Source organism: Pistacia vera, unplaced genomic scaffold (assembly GCF_008641045.1).
Source record: "Pistacia vera cultivar Batoury unplaced genomic scaffold, PisVer_v2 Contig192, whole genome shotgun sequence".
In the NCBI taxonomy this organism is placed as follows: domain Eukaryota; kingdom Viridiplantae; phylum Streptophyta; class Magnoliopsida; order Sapindales; family Anacardiaceae; genus Pistacia; species Pistacia vera.
The window spans coordinates 382,820-398,714 of record NW_022195993.1 but is presented as its reverse complement, the minus strand read 5'-3'; the positions used below and the strand labels follow the sequence as shown (position 1 = coordinate 398,714).

The 15,895-nt window shown below is 35.5% G+C and overlaps 2 protein-coding genes across 3 annotated transcripts; both read left to right on the top strand.

Annotated features, from left to right (window-relative positions):
* The first annotated feature begins 797 nt into the window (after nucleotides 1-797).
* Nucleotides 798-7,620, top strand: LOC116127469 (pentatricopeptide repeat-containing protein At1g74600, chloroplastic-like). 2 transcript variants are annotated; one of them, XM_031413124.1, is made up of 2 exons: nucleotides 798-2,731; nucleotides 6,311-7,620. In XM_031413124.1, exons 1-2 carry the CDS (start codon nucleotides 964-966, stop codon nucleotides 7,231-7,233), a joined length of 2,691 nt encoding a protein of 896 aa, XP_031268984.1. In that variant the 5' UTR covers nucleotides 798-963; the 3' UTR covers nucleotides 7,234-7,620. The 2 variants fall into 2 exon arrangements, with proteins under 2 accessions (XP_031268984.1, XP_031268983.1); XM_031413123.1 differs by lacking the exon at nucleotides 6,311-7,620 and having other exon boundaries at nucleotides 798-4,040.
* Nucleotides 7,621-9,523: 1,903 nt separating this feature from the next.
* LOC116127470 (activating signal cointegrator 1) lies at nucleotides 9,524-12,167 on the top strand. The gene is made up of 4 exons (XM_031413125.1): nucleotides 9,524-9,761; nucleotides 10,220-10,939; nucleotides 11,035-11,133; nucleotides 11,616-12,167. The coding sequence occupies exons 1-4, from the start codon at nucleotides 9,612-9,614 to the stop codon at nucleotides 11,883-11,885; spliced, it is 1,239 nt and encodes a 412-aa protein (XP_031268985.1). The 5' UTR covers nucleotides 9,524-9,611; the 3' UTR covers nucleotides 11,886-12,167.
* The last annotated feature ends 3,728 nt before the right edge of the window (nucleotides 12,168-15,895 follow it).

Here is a 15,895-nt window from a genome sequence, read left to right as displayed (position 1 = left end):
TGTATATAATATAGATAAACAATATAAAACATTTTAAAGTATTATAATTTTTAACGACTTACTAATTATTTATTTTCGATCTCAGGGAATCTGATAGAAAATGAAACATCAGTGGATCATTAGACCTTTATGGCTTATAGAAATGAGGACAAAAAAGACATGTTGTGGATTCTAGGAAAAAATACCTAGTTCTACTACCTTGGTAATCAAAGAAGAAATTTTCTTATTTAACTCCTCTGTTCGAAAGGGCGCATAACAGTATCGATTGAAACCTTTCCTTACAAATGGAAAGTAAAATTATTATTTCAAAATTTTCATAAATATGTTAAATGTGTTTTAAATTTTTTAGCCCCCACTTAATTGATCTTTATATCTTAATTTTTTAATTTGAAAAATTTAACCTTAATTTAAAATACTAGAAATAACATTATAATTTCTAAATACATTCATGTTCTATTTTATATTTTTGTTTTGATTTTTAACATTTAATCTTACATGTCTTAAATTTTCATAATCATTAAAATATTTTATTTTATTTTAAATATTTGTCTGTTCGATGAAAATATAATACTAAAATTATAAAAAAATATAATGGGATGAATCTGAATAAAAACAAGAAAGAAGATAAAATAAGTTGAAATTAGAAAATTAGATAAAAAAATAAATGTAGATAAAAAAAACTTAATTAAGTTTGATTTAGAAAAAAATGGTGTAAAATTAATTAAAATTGGAAATTGGGGAATATAAATGAGAATTAAAAGAATTTTTTTTTTTAATTATAACTCAATTAAATTGTTTATCTAATCATAAAATTAACAAAATTTTCGTTAAACTGTACTCTTAGAATCTCCACAGTAATAATCTTTTTTCCCTAAGCTCCATTTGATAAAGCCAACCAAAACTCGGCATGTGATATGGCCGCTTTGTTCCCGGCTTCCGGCGCTCTTCAAAAGACAAATCTCTATGAGCCAAATGAATCATCTCATCGGTAAAAACAAACTAACCAAAGTCTCACTTTCCATTGGAAAACTAAAATCTTCTCTTGCAGTTATCGGTAGCAGCCCATCAGTAATCATTAGTAAACATGAGCCTGATGTCACTGCTTTTGACCCTTTTCATTTCTTCAGTCATCATTCTAAAACAAAACGCTACACCATCAGAGACGCTAAAATTATACATACCCATTTGCTTAAATCAGGTTTACTGCAAACCAATATTTTTTTCTCCAATTCTTTGCTTGATTGTTACTGTAAGTCATCTTCTATGGTTAATGCACTCAAGTTGTTCGATACAACTCCTCAGTTAAACGTTATTTCTTGGAATATTATGATTTCTGGTTATAATAATGGTTCTTTATTCGAGGATTCTTGGAGGTTATTTTGTAGGATGCTCTTTTTTGGTTTTGAACCTGATGAGATCACCTATGGCAGTGTTCTTTCTGCTTGTTCCGCATTGCAAGCTACTTTGTTTGGTATGCAAGTTTATTCCTTAGCAATTAAAAATGGATTCTATACAAGTGGCTATGTTCGGGCTGGAATGATAGATTTGTTTGCGAAGAATTTTACTTTTGAGGATGCTTTGAGGGTGTTTGGTGATGCTTCATGTGAGAATGTTGTTGTTTGGAATTCTATTATATCTGGGGCTGTGAGGAATGGAAATTACTGGATTGCTTTGGATCTGTTTCGCCAAATGGATCATAGGTCTCTGGTTCCAAATAGTTATACATTTTCGAGTGTTTTGTCGGCTTGTGCTACACTTAGGGAACTTGAGATTGGGAAAGAAATTCAAGGGAAGTTGATCAAGTGTGGTGCAAAAGATGTTTTTCTGGGGACTGCTGTTGTTGACTTGTATGCTAAATGTGGAGATCTAGATGATGCTAAGAAAGAATTCTCGCGAATGCCAATCCGTAATGTGGTTTCTTGGACTGCTATCATTTCTGGCTTTGTGCAGAAGGGTGATTCTTTCTTTGCCCTCAAATTTTTTAAAGAAATGAGGAAAACGAGGGTGGAAATTAACATCTTTACAGTTACAAGTGTAATTGCTGCCTGTGCAAAACCATATATGATGAAAGAGGGAGAAGAGATACATTCATGGATTCTAAAAACTGGATTCTATTTGGATCCAGTGGTGGTGGCTGCACTAATCAATATGTACTCAAAAATAGGGCATATTGGTTTAACTGAGAAGGTGTTTAGAGAGATGGAAGATAGAGTGAGTCCAAGTACATGGACTGTTATGATATCTTCTTTTGTTCAGAATCAGAGTTCTCAAAAGGCAATTGAATTGCTACAAAGAATGTTATGGGAAGGTCTGAAACCTGATAACTTTTGTATTTCTAGTGTTTTAAGCGTTATAGACTCTTTAGATTTGGGGAGACAAATCCACTGCTGTGCTCTTAAAGCTGCCTTGATACATGATCTTTCTGTTGGTTGTTCTCTTTTAACAATGTACTCCAAGTGTGGGAGTTTAGAGGAGTCTTATAAAGTGTTTGAGCAAATTTCTATCAGAGACAGTGCTTTGTGGGCCTCAATGATTGCCGGATATTCGGAATATGGCTTTACACATTTAGCTTTTCAATTATTCAGGGAGATGCTATTTGAAGAAACTATGGTCGACCAACAGACTCTCTCTGCAATTCTTAAATCTTGTTTTGCTCTTCCTTCTCTGAAAAAGGGTAAGGAAGTTCATGGGTATGCTCTTCGTGCTGGAATTGACAAAGAAACACTTATTGGTGGTGCACTTGTAACCATGTATTCAAAGTGCAGTGCACTAAAGTCAGCTAGGAGGGTGTTTGACATTCTACCTCTAAAAGATCAGGTTTCATGCGCTTCTTTAATTTCGGGATATGCCCAAAATGGGTTAATTGAAGATGCAGTCTTGTTGTTCCATGAAATGCTGATGTCCGATTTGGCAGTTGATTCCTTCATGCTTTCATCTGTTCTTAGAGCTATTTCTCTCTTGAACAGATCAGGCCTTGGGACTCAACTGCATGGCTACATCATAAAAATGGGTTTAGACTCTGAAATTGCTGTTGCAAGTTCGCTTGTTACAATGTATTCAAAATCTGGAAGTGTTGAAGATTGCTGTAAAGCATTTGAACAGATTGATGAACCTGACTTGATAGCTTGGACAGCTTTGATAACAAGCTATGCTCAAAATGGAAAAGGGGCAGAGGCTTTGAGAGTCTTCGAGCTTATGAAGAATAAAGGAAACAGACCTGATTCAGTGATCTTTGTCGGGGTTTTATCTGCTTGTAGCCATAATGGTTTGGTTGAAGAGGGATATTTCCATTTTAATTCAATGACCAAAGACTATGGAATCGAGCCTAATAACTATCACTATGCTTGTATGGTTGATCTTCTTGGTCGCTCAGGGAGATTAGAAGAGGCTGATAAGTTCATAAAAAACATGCCCATAGAACCTGATGCTTTGGTATGGGGAACGCTGCTTGCTGCTTGTAAAGTGCATGGAGATATTGAACTTGGAAGGGTAGCAGCTGAGAATGTTATGAAGTTGGATCCACGCGATGCTGGAGCTTATGTTTCCTTGTCAAATATCTGTGCCGAAGTTGGCCACTGGGAAGACGTCCTGGAGGTCAGGAGCCAGATGAGGGGAGCTGGAGTTGACAAGGAACCTGGTTGGAGTCTTATGTGAAATAAAGCTGCGATCTGAATGGTAAATCTTGATATATCTCGGAAGCCTACAAACTGGTTGGAGTTTGGCACATATCTGGTAATCAGTCAATGTTCTACTAAAAATTGGCGTTCATGTTCACATTAAATCAGATGGAACATATGACAGACTGATCAAGATCCCAACAGACTGTTAGTTGCTATATTGGTTATCAATGCAGGGAGGAAAAAATTCAAATTTGTGCGGCAAAATACTTCATTAAACTTAGCATCCTTTGCAATCCTGTAAGTCATCAAATCCCCACTTTGTGTTCTTTTGCTTTTTCTTCATGTATAAGGTTGGAATCTAATGTGAATTTTTGACCTATAAGATTATTTGGGAACAAGTGCATATTATGAGAGCATGCAGCCTATCTCAGATTGTCCTCTCCATAACTGTTTGATATTCTGTAAATTGTAACTCTGCTCACTTATTTGAAGTGCTAGTGACATTCAACTTTCAGCCTTTCACCCTGATTGTCATGTATGTGAGCAAATTGATTATCTCACAGTATTGTTTTCCTTTGCAGGATCGGGTTCTTTGGCTCTCAAGTAGCTTGGAATTGCAGGACAAGTGAAGTGCGTTATGGTTAGTTTTGGATATCTATAATGCCAGAGAAATAGCAGCATGGACAGCGAGCTCTTTCTACATAGAAATCAATGTACAAAATCCATTTGTTCTTTGGAAAACTACATCTTCTATGTACTCCAATCATATACATTTTACCAGAGCCCAAAATATTACATACCAATTTAAGTTCTTCGAGCAGAGCCACATATTGTAGGCTTCTAGCGTTTAGCATCTCAACTAATTTTACTAGTACAATTTACACTTCCAAAAAAAGGTTTGGCATCTGTGGTAGTACTAAACTGCGCCGCCTCACTAGCCTCTATTATTTCAATAATTTGAAATAATAACCACTTTCACATATATTTAGTAAAAACTAACCATTTGTATTTATGAAATCTCAAAATTAGTCGTATGTATTAGTAGGGGTGCATTCGTTGGCTCAGCTCCGCTCGAATTAGTTAAGCAGTGGCTCGAGCTTGAGCTCGTCAAGCTTAGGCCCACGAAAAGGAAAAAGTTTAGCTCGAGTTCGGCTCGGTTTGATTTAAATATGAGTCGAGTCGAGCCGAGCTCGGTTAAACCTGCAAAAACCAATGTAAACTGCTTTTGTCTTCTGTTATTCACTCAGGCAAAAAGTCAAACACTTCATCCAAAAAACAAGCTATAAAATCATGAGTAATGCTACATTTATACCATTTTTTTACACTATTTTTATTACATCAGACATATGTTACAACCACACAAATTCTATTATAATATTAAAAATTTAAAATAATTAAAAATTTGTGTGATTGTGACATACGTCACATCATAATATAATAAAAATTGTATAAAAGATTGATGTAAGTGTAACATTATTCTAAAATCATTCAAAGCAATCCAAAAACCAAGCTGTAAAATCAACTTCCACAAAATCCTTTACAAACAACCCACACCAGGGGCACAAAAGGCGAAACTCTATACGAAAACCCCCAAACGCCAATAAACAGAAAAACAAAACCAGCCTAGAAAACAAGCACAACAAGGAAACAAAACCCACTAACACCGCCAAGACCACCCAGCCTACTGTCCCTCTCCAACCACCTACACAAAAAACATAGCAACAAGCAACAAAGAAGAAGCCATCTGGTGGTTGCTCAATGAAGGGTGGCGTCTCAGACTTTGCGGTGTGAAGAAGTGAAGATGACGGTGGTGGAGGTGAAGGTGAAATAAGCTTGAAGGGAAGGGAAAATTTCTCTCTTTTAGGGATTTTGCAACCAAGTGTCTTTGTTTTAGATTTTAGGGCAAATCTAATCTTACGCAAGCTGAAACAATCAATCGAGCTCACGAGCTTCACCGACTCGAATGACGACGCAAGCAATTTGAAGATTGCGAGTAGTTTGAATCGAGTCCAGAAAAGCTCAACACCTTTCGCGAGCTTGAAGGTGAGCTTGAACTCGTGAACTACTCGTCTTTTGACAAATCGAGCCTGAGTTCATGACGAGTCGAGCCCGAGTAGCTCACGAGCTACTCGGTTCAACTGCACCCCTAAACTAATCAGTGAAAAGACTCTTAATTCTTATGGTTTGGAATATGGAATCTTAACCAAAGTGGTCAGTTTTCTTTAAATAAAATGGCCACTTTTTTAATTCATCGCTAGTGAAAAGCCCATTTTCATTAAAAGAAATTAAATCAACTCATTTAATTTTGAAATTATTTTGTCTTTTCTTTTAAACAAAATCTTGATTCTTTTCTCTGTTAAAACCCTGAGATTAATAGAACTCTTTGCATTCTCGCAAGGAGACTGAGAAAGAATGGAGACCGCGGGACAATGGCTAGAGGAAGCGCTGGTGGATCTGTGCAAGAGAGTCAAGACGGGATTGGATTTGGACCGGGAGATAATTTCGGGTTTAGTCTCCTATTGTGAATTCGCTCAACCACTCGACGCCAAAGAGTACCTCGACGTAATTATCTCTTTCTCTCTGTCTTTGATGTTCTCAATTTGTGAGTTTGCTTGGTGGGTTTGAAGTTAATGGGTTTTTCTTTCGCTTTTGGCTTAATTTTTGGGATTAAGTTTGATAAACACTTATTGGTGGTGCACTTGTAACCATGTATTCAAAGTGCAGTGCACTAAAGTCAGCTAGGAGGGTGTTTGACATTCTACCTCTAAAAGATCAGGTTTCATGCGCTTCTTTAATTTCGGGATATGCCCAAAATGGGTTAATTGAAGATGCAGTCTTGTTGTTCCATGAAATGCTGATGTCCGATTTGGCAGTTGATTCCTTCATGCTTTCATCTGTTCTTAGAGCTATTTCTCTCTTGAACAGATCAGGCCTTGGGACTCAACTGCATGGCTACATCATAAAAATGGGTTTAGACTCTGAAATTGCTGTTGCAAGTTCGCTTGTTACAATGTATTCAAAATCTGGAAGTGTTGAAGATTGCTGTAAAGCATTTGAACAGATTGATGAACCTGACTTGATAGCTTGGACAGCTTTGATAACAAGCTATGCTCAAAATGGAAAAGGGGCAGAGGCTTTGAGAGTCTTCGAGCTTATGAAGAATAAAGGAAACAGACCTGATTCAGTGATCTTTGTCGGGGTTTTATCTGCTTGTAGCCATAATGGTTTGGTTGAAGAGGGATATTTCCATTTTAATTCAATGACCAAAGACTATGGAATCGAGCCTAATAACTATCACTATGCTTGTATGGTTGATCTTCTTGGTCGCTCAGGGAGATTAGAAGAGGCTGATAAGTTCATAAAAAACATGCCCATAGAACCTGATGCTTTGGTATGGGGAACGCTGCTTGCTGCTTGTAAAGTGCATGGAGATATTGAACTTGGAAGGGTAGCAGCTGAGAATGTTATGAAGTTGGATCCACGCGATGCTGGAGCTTATGTTTCCTTGTCAAATATCTGTGCCGAAGTTGGCCACTGGGAAGACGTCCTGGAGGTCAGGAGCCAGATGAGGGGAGCTGGAGTTGACAAGGAACCTGGTTGGAGTCTTATGTGAAATAAAGCTGCGATCTGAATGGTAAATCTTGATATATCTCGGAAGCCTACAAACTGGTTGGAGTTTGGCACATATCTGGTAATCAGTCAATGTTCTACTAAAAATTGGCGTTCATGTTCACATTAAATCAGATGGAACATATGACAGACTGATCAAGATCCCAACAGACTGTTAGTTGCTATATTGGTTATCAATGCAGGGAGGAAAAAATTCAAATTTGTGCGGCAAAATACTTCATTAAACTTAGCATCCTTTGCAATCCTGTAAGTCATCAAATCCCCACTTTGTGTTCTTTTGCTTTTTCTTCATGTATAAGGTTGGAATCTAATGTGAATTTTTGACCTATAAGATTATTTGGGAACAAGTGCATATTATGAGAGCATGCAGCCTATCTCAGATTGTCCTCTCCATAACTGTTTGATATTCTGTAAATTGTAACTCTGCTCACTTATTTGAAGTGCTAGTGACATTCAACTTTCAGCCTTTCACCCTGATTGTCATGTATGTGAGCAAATTGATTATCTCACAGTATTGTTTTCCTTTGCAGGATCGGGTTCTTTGGCTCTCAAGTAGCTTGGAATTGCAGGACAAGTGAAGTGCGTTATGGTTAGTTTTGGATATCTATAATGCCAGAGAAATAGCAGCATGGACAGCGAGCTCTTTCTACATAGAAATCAATGTACAAAATCCATTTGTTCTTTGGAAAACTACATCTTCTATGTACTCCAATCATATACATTTTACCAGAGCCCAAAATATTACATACCAATTTAAGTTCTTCGAGCAGAGCCACATATTGTAGGCTTCTAGCGTTTAGCATCTCAACTAATTTTACTAGTACAATTTACACTTCCAAAAAAAGGTTTGGCATCTGTGGTAGTACTAAACTGCGCCGCCTCACTAGCCTCTATTATTTCAATAATTTGAAATAATAACCACTTTCACATATATTTAGTAAAAACTAACCATTTGTATTTATGAAATCTCAAAATTAGTCGTATGTATTAGTAGGGGTGCATTCGTTGGCTCAGCTCCGCTCGAATTAGTTAAGCAGTGGCTCGAGCTTGAGCTCGTCAAGCTTAGGCCCACGAAAAGGAAAAAGTTTAGCTCGAGTTCGGCTCGGTTTGATTTAAATATGAGTCGAGTCGAGCCGAGCTCGGTTAAACCTGCAAAAACCAATGTAAACTGCTTTTGTCTTCTGTTATTCACTCAGGCAAAAAGTCAAACACTTCATCCAAAAAACAAGCTATAAAATCATGAGTAATGCTACATTTATACCATTTTTTTACACTATTTTTATTACATCAGACATATGTTACAACCACACAAATTCTATTATAATATTAAAAATTTAAAATAATTAAAAATTTGTGTGATTGTGACATACGTCACATCATAATATAATAAAAATTGTATAAAAGATTGATGTAAGTGTAACATTATTCTAAAATCATTCAAAGCAATCCAAAAACCAAGCTGTAAAATCAACTTCCACAAAATCCTTTACAAACAACCCACACCAGGGGCACAAAAGGCGAAACTCTATACGAAAACCCCCAAACGCCAATAAACAGAAAAACAAAACCAGCCTAGAAAACAAGCACAACAAGGAAACAAAACCCACTAACACCGCCAAGACCACCCAGCCTACTGTCCCTCTCCAACCACCTACACAAAAAACATAGCAACAAGCAACAAAGAAGAAGCCATCTGGTGGTTGCTCAATGAAGGGTGGCGTCTCAGACTTTGCGGTGTGAAGAAGTGAAGATGACGGTGGTGGAGGTGAAGGTGAAATAAGCTTGAAGGGAAGGGAAAATTTCTCTCTTTTAGGGATTTTGCAACCAAGTGTCTTTGTTTTAGATTTTAGGGCAAATCTAATCTTACGCAAGCTGAAACAATCAATCGAGCTCACGAGCTTCACCGACTCGAATGACGACGCAAGCAATTTGAAGATTGCGAGTAGTTTGAATCGAGTCCAGAAAAGCTCAACACCTTTCGCGAGCTTGAAGGTGAGCTTGAACTCGTGAACTACTCGTCTTTTGACAAATCGAGCCTGAGTTCATGACGAGTCGAGCCCGAGTAGCTCACGAGCTACTCGGTTCAACTGCACCCCTAAACTAATCAGTGAAAAGACTCTTAATTCTTATGGTTTGGAATATGGAATCTTAACCAAAGTGGTCAGTTTTCTTTAAATAAAATGGCCACTTTTTTAATTCATCGCTAGTGAAAAGCCCATTTTCATTAAAAGAAATTAAATCAACTCATTTAATTTTGAAATTATTTTGTCTTTTCTTTTAAACAAAATCTTGATTCTTTTCTCTGTTAAAACCCTGAGATTAATAGAACTCTTTGCATTCTCGCAAGGAGACTGAGAAAGAATGGAGACCGCGGGACAATGGCTAGAGGAAGCGCTGGTGGATCTGTGCAAGAGAGTCAAGACGGGATTGGATTTGGACCGGGAGATAATTTCGGGTTTAGTCTCCTATTGTGAATTCGCTCAACCACTCGACGCCAAAGAGTACCTCGACGTAATTATCTCTTTCTCTCTGTCTTTGATGTTCTCAATTTGTGAGTTTGCTTGGTGGGTTTGAAGTTAATGGGTTTTTCTTTCGCTTTTGGCTTAATTTTTGGGATTAAGTTTGATGGCATAGTTCTCGGGATTGGGCACTGATTGGCCATCATACGAAATAGTATCCTAATTATAAAACAATCTCAGTCTGATAGTATTTTTGGTCCTTGATTTATATCATTGTGGTGCCAAGAATTAGGTTAGGGGAAGCCACAGTGTCAGAGACCACACGAATAAATATTACAAATTAGTCTGTAGCTTGTTAATGTTTTATATAGAATCAGAAGTGAGAATACATTTGCATTTAGAAGTTTAGAAAGGCAGATATTAGCAAAACAATTAGAATTGAATTTATTCGCGAATATTTATGGTGGAGTTCATTTTTTAAAGTTTTACAAATCTAGATTTTCATTGCAGAATATTATTGGCCAAGAAGTGGGCAAAAGCGTGATTGAGGAGTATCTTCGACGCAGAGGTCACTCAGAGCTCTGTAGCAGCACTCCAGATGTTACAACTTCTAAATTACATGCCTATGTTAAACCACGCTCTGGTGATGGATCTGCTAGTGGATTCAAGAAACCATCGAAAACTCCAAAAGAGGTTACAGGCCCCAGTTATCAGGCTAAACCTAAAACGGTTATGGCCTCAAGTTATCAGGTGGAACCAAAAAAAGGTGCTAACTCCAGTTATCATGAAAACCGGGTCTCAGCTGAGAGCAGTGAGTCAAGAACTGTGAATAAAGGGAACCAAACTAGTAGCAAAAAGAAGAAAGCTGGAAAAGTTGTTTCTCTTGCTGAGGCTGCTAAAGGTTCAGTTGTATTCCAACAGGGAAAACCATGCTCTTGTCAAGCACGTCAGCACAGATTGATCAGCAATTGTTTGTCTTGTGGCAAGATAGTTTGTGAACAAGAGGGGGAGGGACCTTGCCAGTTTTGTGGTGCCCTTGTGCTGAAGGAAGGAAGCACGTATGCTGGTCTGGAAGAAAGTTTAGCTCCCCTATCAGATGCTGAAGCAACAGCTGAGGCTTATGCAAAAAGGCTTGTTGAATATGACCGAAACTCTGCAGCTCGTACAACAGTTATTGATGACCAAAGTGACTACTATGAGATTGAGGGAAATAGCTGGCTTTCTAAGGAGGTAACTAGTTGCTTGCTAATTGTTCCAAGCATACAGTTGTATTCTTTCTCTGTGCATGTGCTTAAATTAGCTTGGGATTGACTTTTTGCTCCCAGGAAAAGGAACTTTTAAGGAAGAAACAGGAGGAGATTGAGGAAGCTGAAAAGGCCAATCGAAGTAAAGTAGTTGTGACTTTTGATTTGGTTGGTCGCAAGGTATCAATTTTTGCTCATGGCCAAAATTTCTGCCTATATTTTACATTTCAATTGTGTAAACGTAATGCCCACCACACATATGCAAGGCTGGAAAACTTTTATTACCTCTGTTTAGATTTTTTATCCTTACTCTTCATAATTATTATCATAAATAATTGTACTACTTAATACGCTCTGTTCAAGACAGTTTTCCCCTCCATATTTCTGCTAGGCAAATGGAAAACACCAACACTCACATGGACAGAAATCATTAACTTGATGAATGAAAATCAGAACTGTTTGTTTTGGTTTTTATTGGTTGATAATATTACGATAGATTCTCATAAACTGCTTTTGATGTGCTCTATTACTGGCAATACCACGATATGCTTTAGTGGCTTATAGCTGCGTTTTTTGTTTTTGTTTTTCAATTTAAATTGTTTGCTGGTATTCTTGCTTATTCATAGATGTGTCTTCTCTTCTAATAGAATAAGTATTTTCAGGTCTTGTTGAACGAAGATGAAGTTTCTGAACTGGAGAGGGAGAACAGAATATTATTACAGCCACCAGATGAAAGAGAAGTGAACCGAGTTAAACCAAATCCAACTCTTACAGTAAAGCCAGTCTTTATAGATCCAGGCAGTAGTAAGAAGCCTGATAAGGGAAAACAGACGCATAGTTCCCTTGCCAACGGCTTATGCACGGAGATAACTGGAAGGGTGCAGCATGACAACAATGAGTTGAAGCATTTTATGATTGGCAACGTCTCATAAAAAGCATGAGCTTGATTTGTGCATATAGAAAGATTAAGGTGTATGTTCTTCGGACTACCATAGAAGTTCAATGTCTAGCTTACCACAAATTCTGATGCAGTTACCACGCAAGCAGCAGATTTACAGTGGTATGGAATAGGAAAGCCTTGTATTCACCTTTTTTTTTGGGAGGATATTAAATATAGTACAGGACTTCTCAGAAAGTACAACTCTAAAATTTTTATTTCTTATTTTACTAAATATGGTACCTGCAAGGTAGGGGGGCATGTTAAATTTGTGAGAGTTCTATTTGCGAAGTGAGTTTGGGACCTGTTAAATGGATTACATAGAAAGTTAGAAACATATATGTTTATGATTTGTTGAGCAACATTTTAATCACTGGTTAAAAGGTGGTTATACAACTCGAGGACTAGAAATTTAAAGTTTTCTGGGTTTAATTTCTAAAGAAATATGTGGTATTCTTTTATGAATTCTTTGTTTTCATTTTCAGTTTTTTAAGAATATTGAAAATGTTTGGAACATGTAAAAAATGAAAACATCTTCGGCATTTTTGTTTAAAAACTGTTTATATTAGTAATTTTTAATTATGTTTTGTATTAATTTTATTATTTTAATAGTTAGATAATTAAGTTTAATGGTTAAGTAATTATTAGTTATTTAATTACATTATTTTTAATAATAAATTTTGCCTTTATTATTTTTATTAACACTTAACTAATTGAATAAAAATAATAAATATTGATTATCGTTTAAATATATTGATTAAATTTTATTTTGATTTGTTATATTAATATTTAACCAAAATTATTGGAGTGATGTTTTTTTCTCTGGGTATTAATCCTAACTAACTTTTATAGAGTAAGTTTTACATGAATTAATTATTATTAATATTTAATTTCCTTCCAGGGATGAGGTCTTTTAAATTGTTGACACAAAATTATAATAAAAATAGCCACTCTTTATTGACTTTATCTAATTTCAGTGGAACAACTTCAAATGCAATTCTATGTATTTGAAATAGAAAATCGAGCAAATGCGCCGGATGATAAGATTTTAAGTTATCTAGAGGTTTTGTGTTCGAGTTCTATCAAGTAGTCACTTAATCGAGATACGTGCAAGTTGGTTTGGACATCCTAATTACAAAAAAAAAAAAAAAAAAAAAAAAAATAGAGCAAATAAAAGATTTATAAGTCGCCTTATTTCATTATCTATATATGTCTTAATCTTATATGAAATTTATCAAGCTACAACATACATGAAGAAGGACATGGTTACTTTGTGCCTTCAAGAGATTTGATGCTGCAAGGGTCGAAGCATGTTCATGCAGATACAATATGTCATGGCTTAACCATGATTTTAATCAATCATCTAATTGGTAGTTGGAATACAATTTTTACTCTTAACATTATTAGTATTTCATAGCTTATGCATGTTAAAAAAAAAACTCAAAGAGTGAAATTTGATTATAAAATATAAAATGAAAAATGAGATTATTTATTAAGCACTAACTCATTACAGTTTACTTTTTCTTTTGTATTGTTTTTAATTATTAAAACATTTAAAAATTCACAATGGTTATATATTTATCTATTTTAATGAGATATGGGAGGAAATTAAATTCGATTGCATTTGATTCAGCTTAAAAGGCTAATCTAAATTAAATGTATTACAATATGAGTTGCTTGTTTAGGAGAGGGAAGAGACTTTCCCTGCATTTTCTGAAAAGACTTGTACGTAAAAGCCATGAACTAAAACCCTACCGGAAGCCATGTTCTCTATGGAAGAAAATAATTTCTCTTTCATTTAGTAAAAGAATATTGAAAACGATTTATTAGAACAGTTTTCTCTAACTATTCATGAGAGATTCAAACGAAAAAATGAAAAAAAAAAAAAAAAAAAGTGATTTGTAGGTAATCCAAAAGTGAATAGGGATACTATTATAATAATATTTGAGATAAACATAAATTGGGATATGATTAATCGATGAAAATACAAGATATTATGTGAATAGTATGAATGTTAGAATCTTGATGCATTTGGGGCTTCAAAATGCTCAAGGAAGTGAGAAAATTGAAAGAATCTTGAACTGAATTAATTTTCACCAATTTAAGTTGTGAATGTAAAGGGAGAGAAAATGAGAAAAAAAATATTTTCCTTGAGAAGAGTTGGAGTTGGGAATTAGAAGTACATTAAACAGCAGCATCCAGAAAGCTACGAGAGCTTCTCTTATAGAGAAGCCTCTTGTTTTGGTTGGGTTAAAGGAGTACGTTGAATAGTGTGGAGGGAGGCGTTGGCTATTCTTGGGAAAATAGGAGGCATTTTCTGGGAAAGTGTTTTCTTGCAAAATTTTGGGTATGAGAACCGTTGAAGGAGATGAGAGAGTCAAAAAGGGTCTGGATTTGTTAGCGGCAAAGTTAGTTATTACTGGTACATATTTATTGTCACACACGACACCGTTTAACTGGAAATGAAAGTACATCTTTATATAAACTTTTTTTTTTTTGGTTGGTAAAAGAAAAAAAATATAGTTGAACTATTTCCAATTTATTTAGAGTATTTTTATTTATTTTAATGTTGAATGCTGTTGGATTCTGACGTGAATTTATAGTGTAGGGAAGGCAGTTAGACAATATTATTTAAATTAATTTACTATTTTATTCTATATTAAATAGCAGAAGATTAAATATTACATATGGTAGCCATAAACAGAACCTCTTAATGTCCCCGCAAAGATTGGCAAATATAGATTGATTGATCATTGACATTTTAAAGCTGCTTCTCCAGATCAAAACCAGTAAGAGCAACCAGAAATAAACAAATATTTAGAGGAGAAGATAAAGAGGGAAGCTTAATCATACGTCAAAACCAAAATTTTCCTGACCTAATGACAAGTTTGAGTCGCTTATTTGTAAATCTCCGTAACTCTTTTGAAAAGCAAAGATAGAAAAGTTTCATGAAACAAGAAAATCGACCAGAAAAGTTAAAAAGTGCGGGTGTAATTAAAATAAAATAGCAAAGGAAAGCAGGGAAAAAACATGTAAACGCAGACAGCATTACTAAAATGTTTGATCTTGCAACCACAACAATTGTGTCCAACACAAATTTTGGAGGGTACTACGATCATAATGACAACAATGTTTGAAAAATACAAAAGCCATTTCAGTCACAGATACGATGGACATTGTCACAGCAGTGAGGAAATTAAGAATGTAATAGGAAGATGGAGCCCATAAGTACATAAGCAGAAGTAAGATTAAAAATTTCAACTTGCATGGTGGTTCTGAATCAAGCAGAAAAATTAAGGACTAGCCAACAGTGAAGAACAAATCACACTCATAACCAAACTAATATACCGTTTCAAGACATAGACAGCATGGTCTAAAGTCGACTAACTCTAGTGACACCAAATAGCAATGACAAAATTAAATTTCAGTATTTCCCTGGTTTTTTATTGGAACTCGGAATCACATTACCCTTAATCAAAAGGGAATAAATCATTAACTATCAATATATAAAAGTTTAGATGTAAAGAGCAATGAGATTTCAAGGAGTCATGTTTTCAGTATACCTACATTTCAATAATGTGTCCTATCATTAAGGTCTCAGAGGGTTCAAGCCCTTCGTGCCGAAAGTTTACTGTAGCTTCATCCATATGCTTTCTAAGAACAGGAAAGCTTTGCAGTTCATTCATAAGACAGCGATGGCTAATCTGAAAGGAGAGTTAATTTTATTAGAAAATTTGCAATGGCAAACATTCGTGCTACGAGAACACAAATATAGCAAGTTAGTAATGATGTACCTTTATAAACTCATCGTATATGAACCCGACATGCTGAAGGCTTGAATCTAACAAACGGGCAATTTGCCTTCGAACAAGAACTTCAAATGGCACCTATATCAAGTCAGAACAAAATGGGAAAGAATATTCATGGACTAATCTAAAAGTAATAATTATATACGATTCTTCGGGGAGCCAAAGATAGAACAGGAAGGAACTAATTAAACTTTAG

What these genes read in the sequence shown, in the direction of transcription:
- LOC116127470 (XM_031413125.1), top strand. Translation starts at nt 9,612, where the DNA reads ATGGAGACCGCGGGACAATGGCTAGAGGAAGCGCTGGTGGATCTGTGC. An exon ending in ACGCCAAAGAGTACCTCGAC is followed by an intron (nt 9,762 to 10,219) that starts GTAATTATCTCT and finishes TTTTCATTGCAG; the next exon opens with AATATTATTGGCCAAGAAGT. An exon ending in ATAGCTGGCTTTCTAAGGAG is followed by an intron (nt 10,940 to 11,034) that starts GTAACTAGTTGC and finishes TTTTGCTCCCAG; the next exon opens with GAAAAGGAACTTTTAAGGAA.
- LOC116127469 (XM_031413124.1), top strand. Translation starts at nt 964, where the DNA reads ATGAGCCAAATGAATCATCTCATCGGTAAAAACAAACTAACCAAAGTC. An exon ending in TGACAAAGAAACACTTATTG is followed by an intron (nt 2,732 to 6,310) that starts GTGGTGCACTTG and finishes AAACACTTATTG; the next exon opens with GTGGTGCACTTGTAACCATG.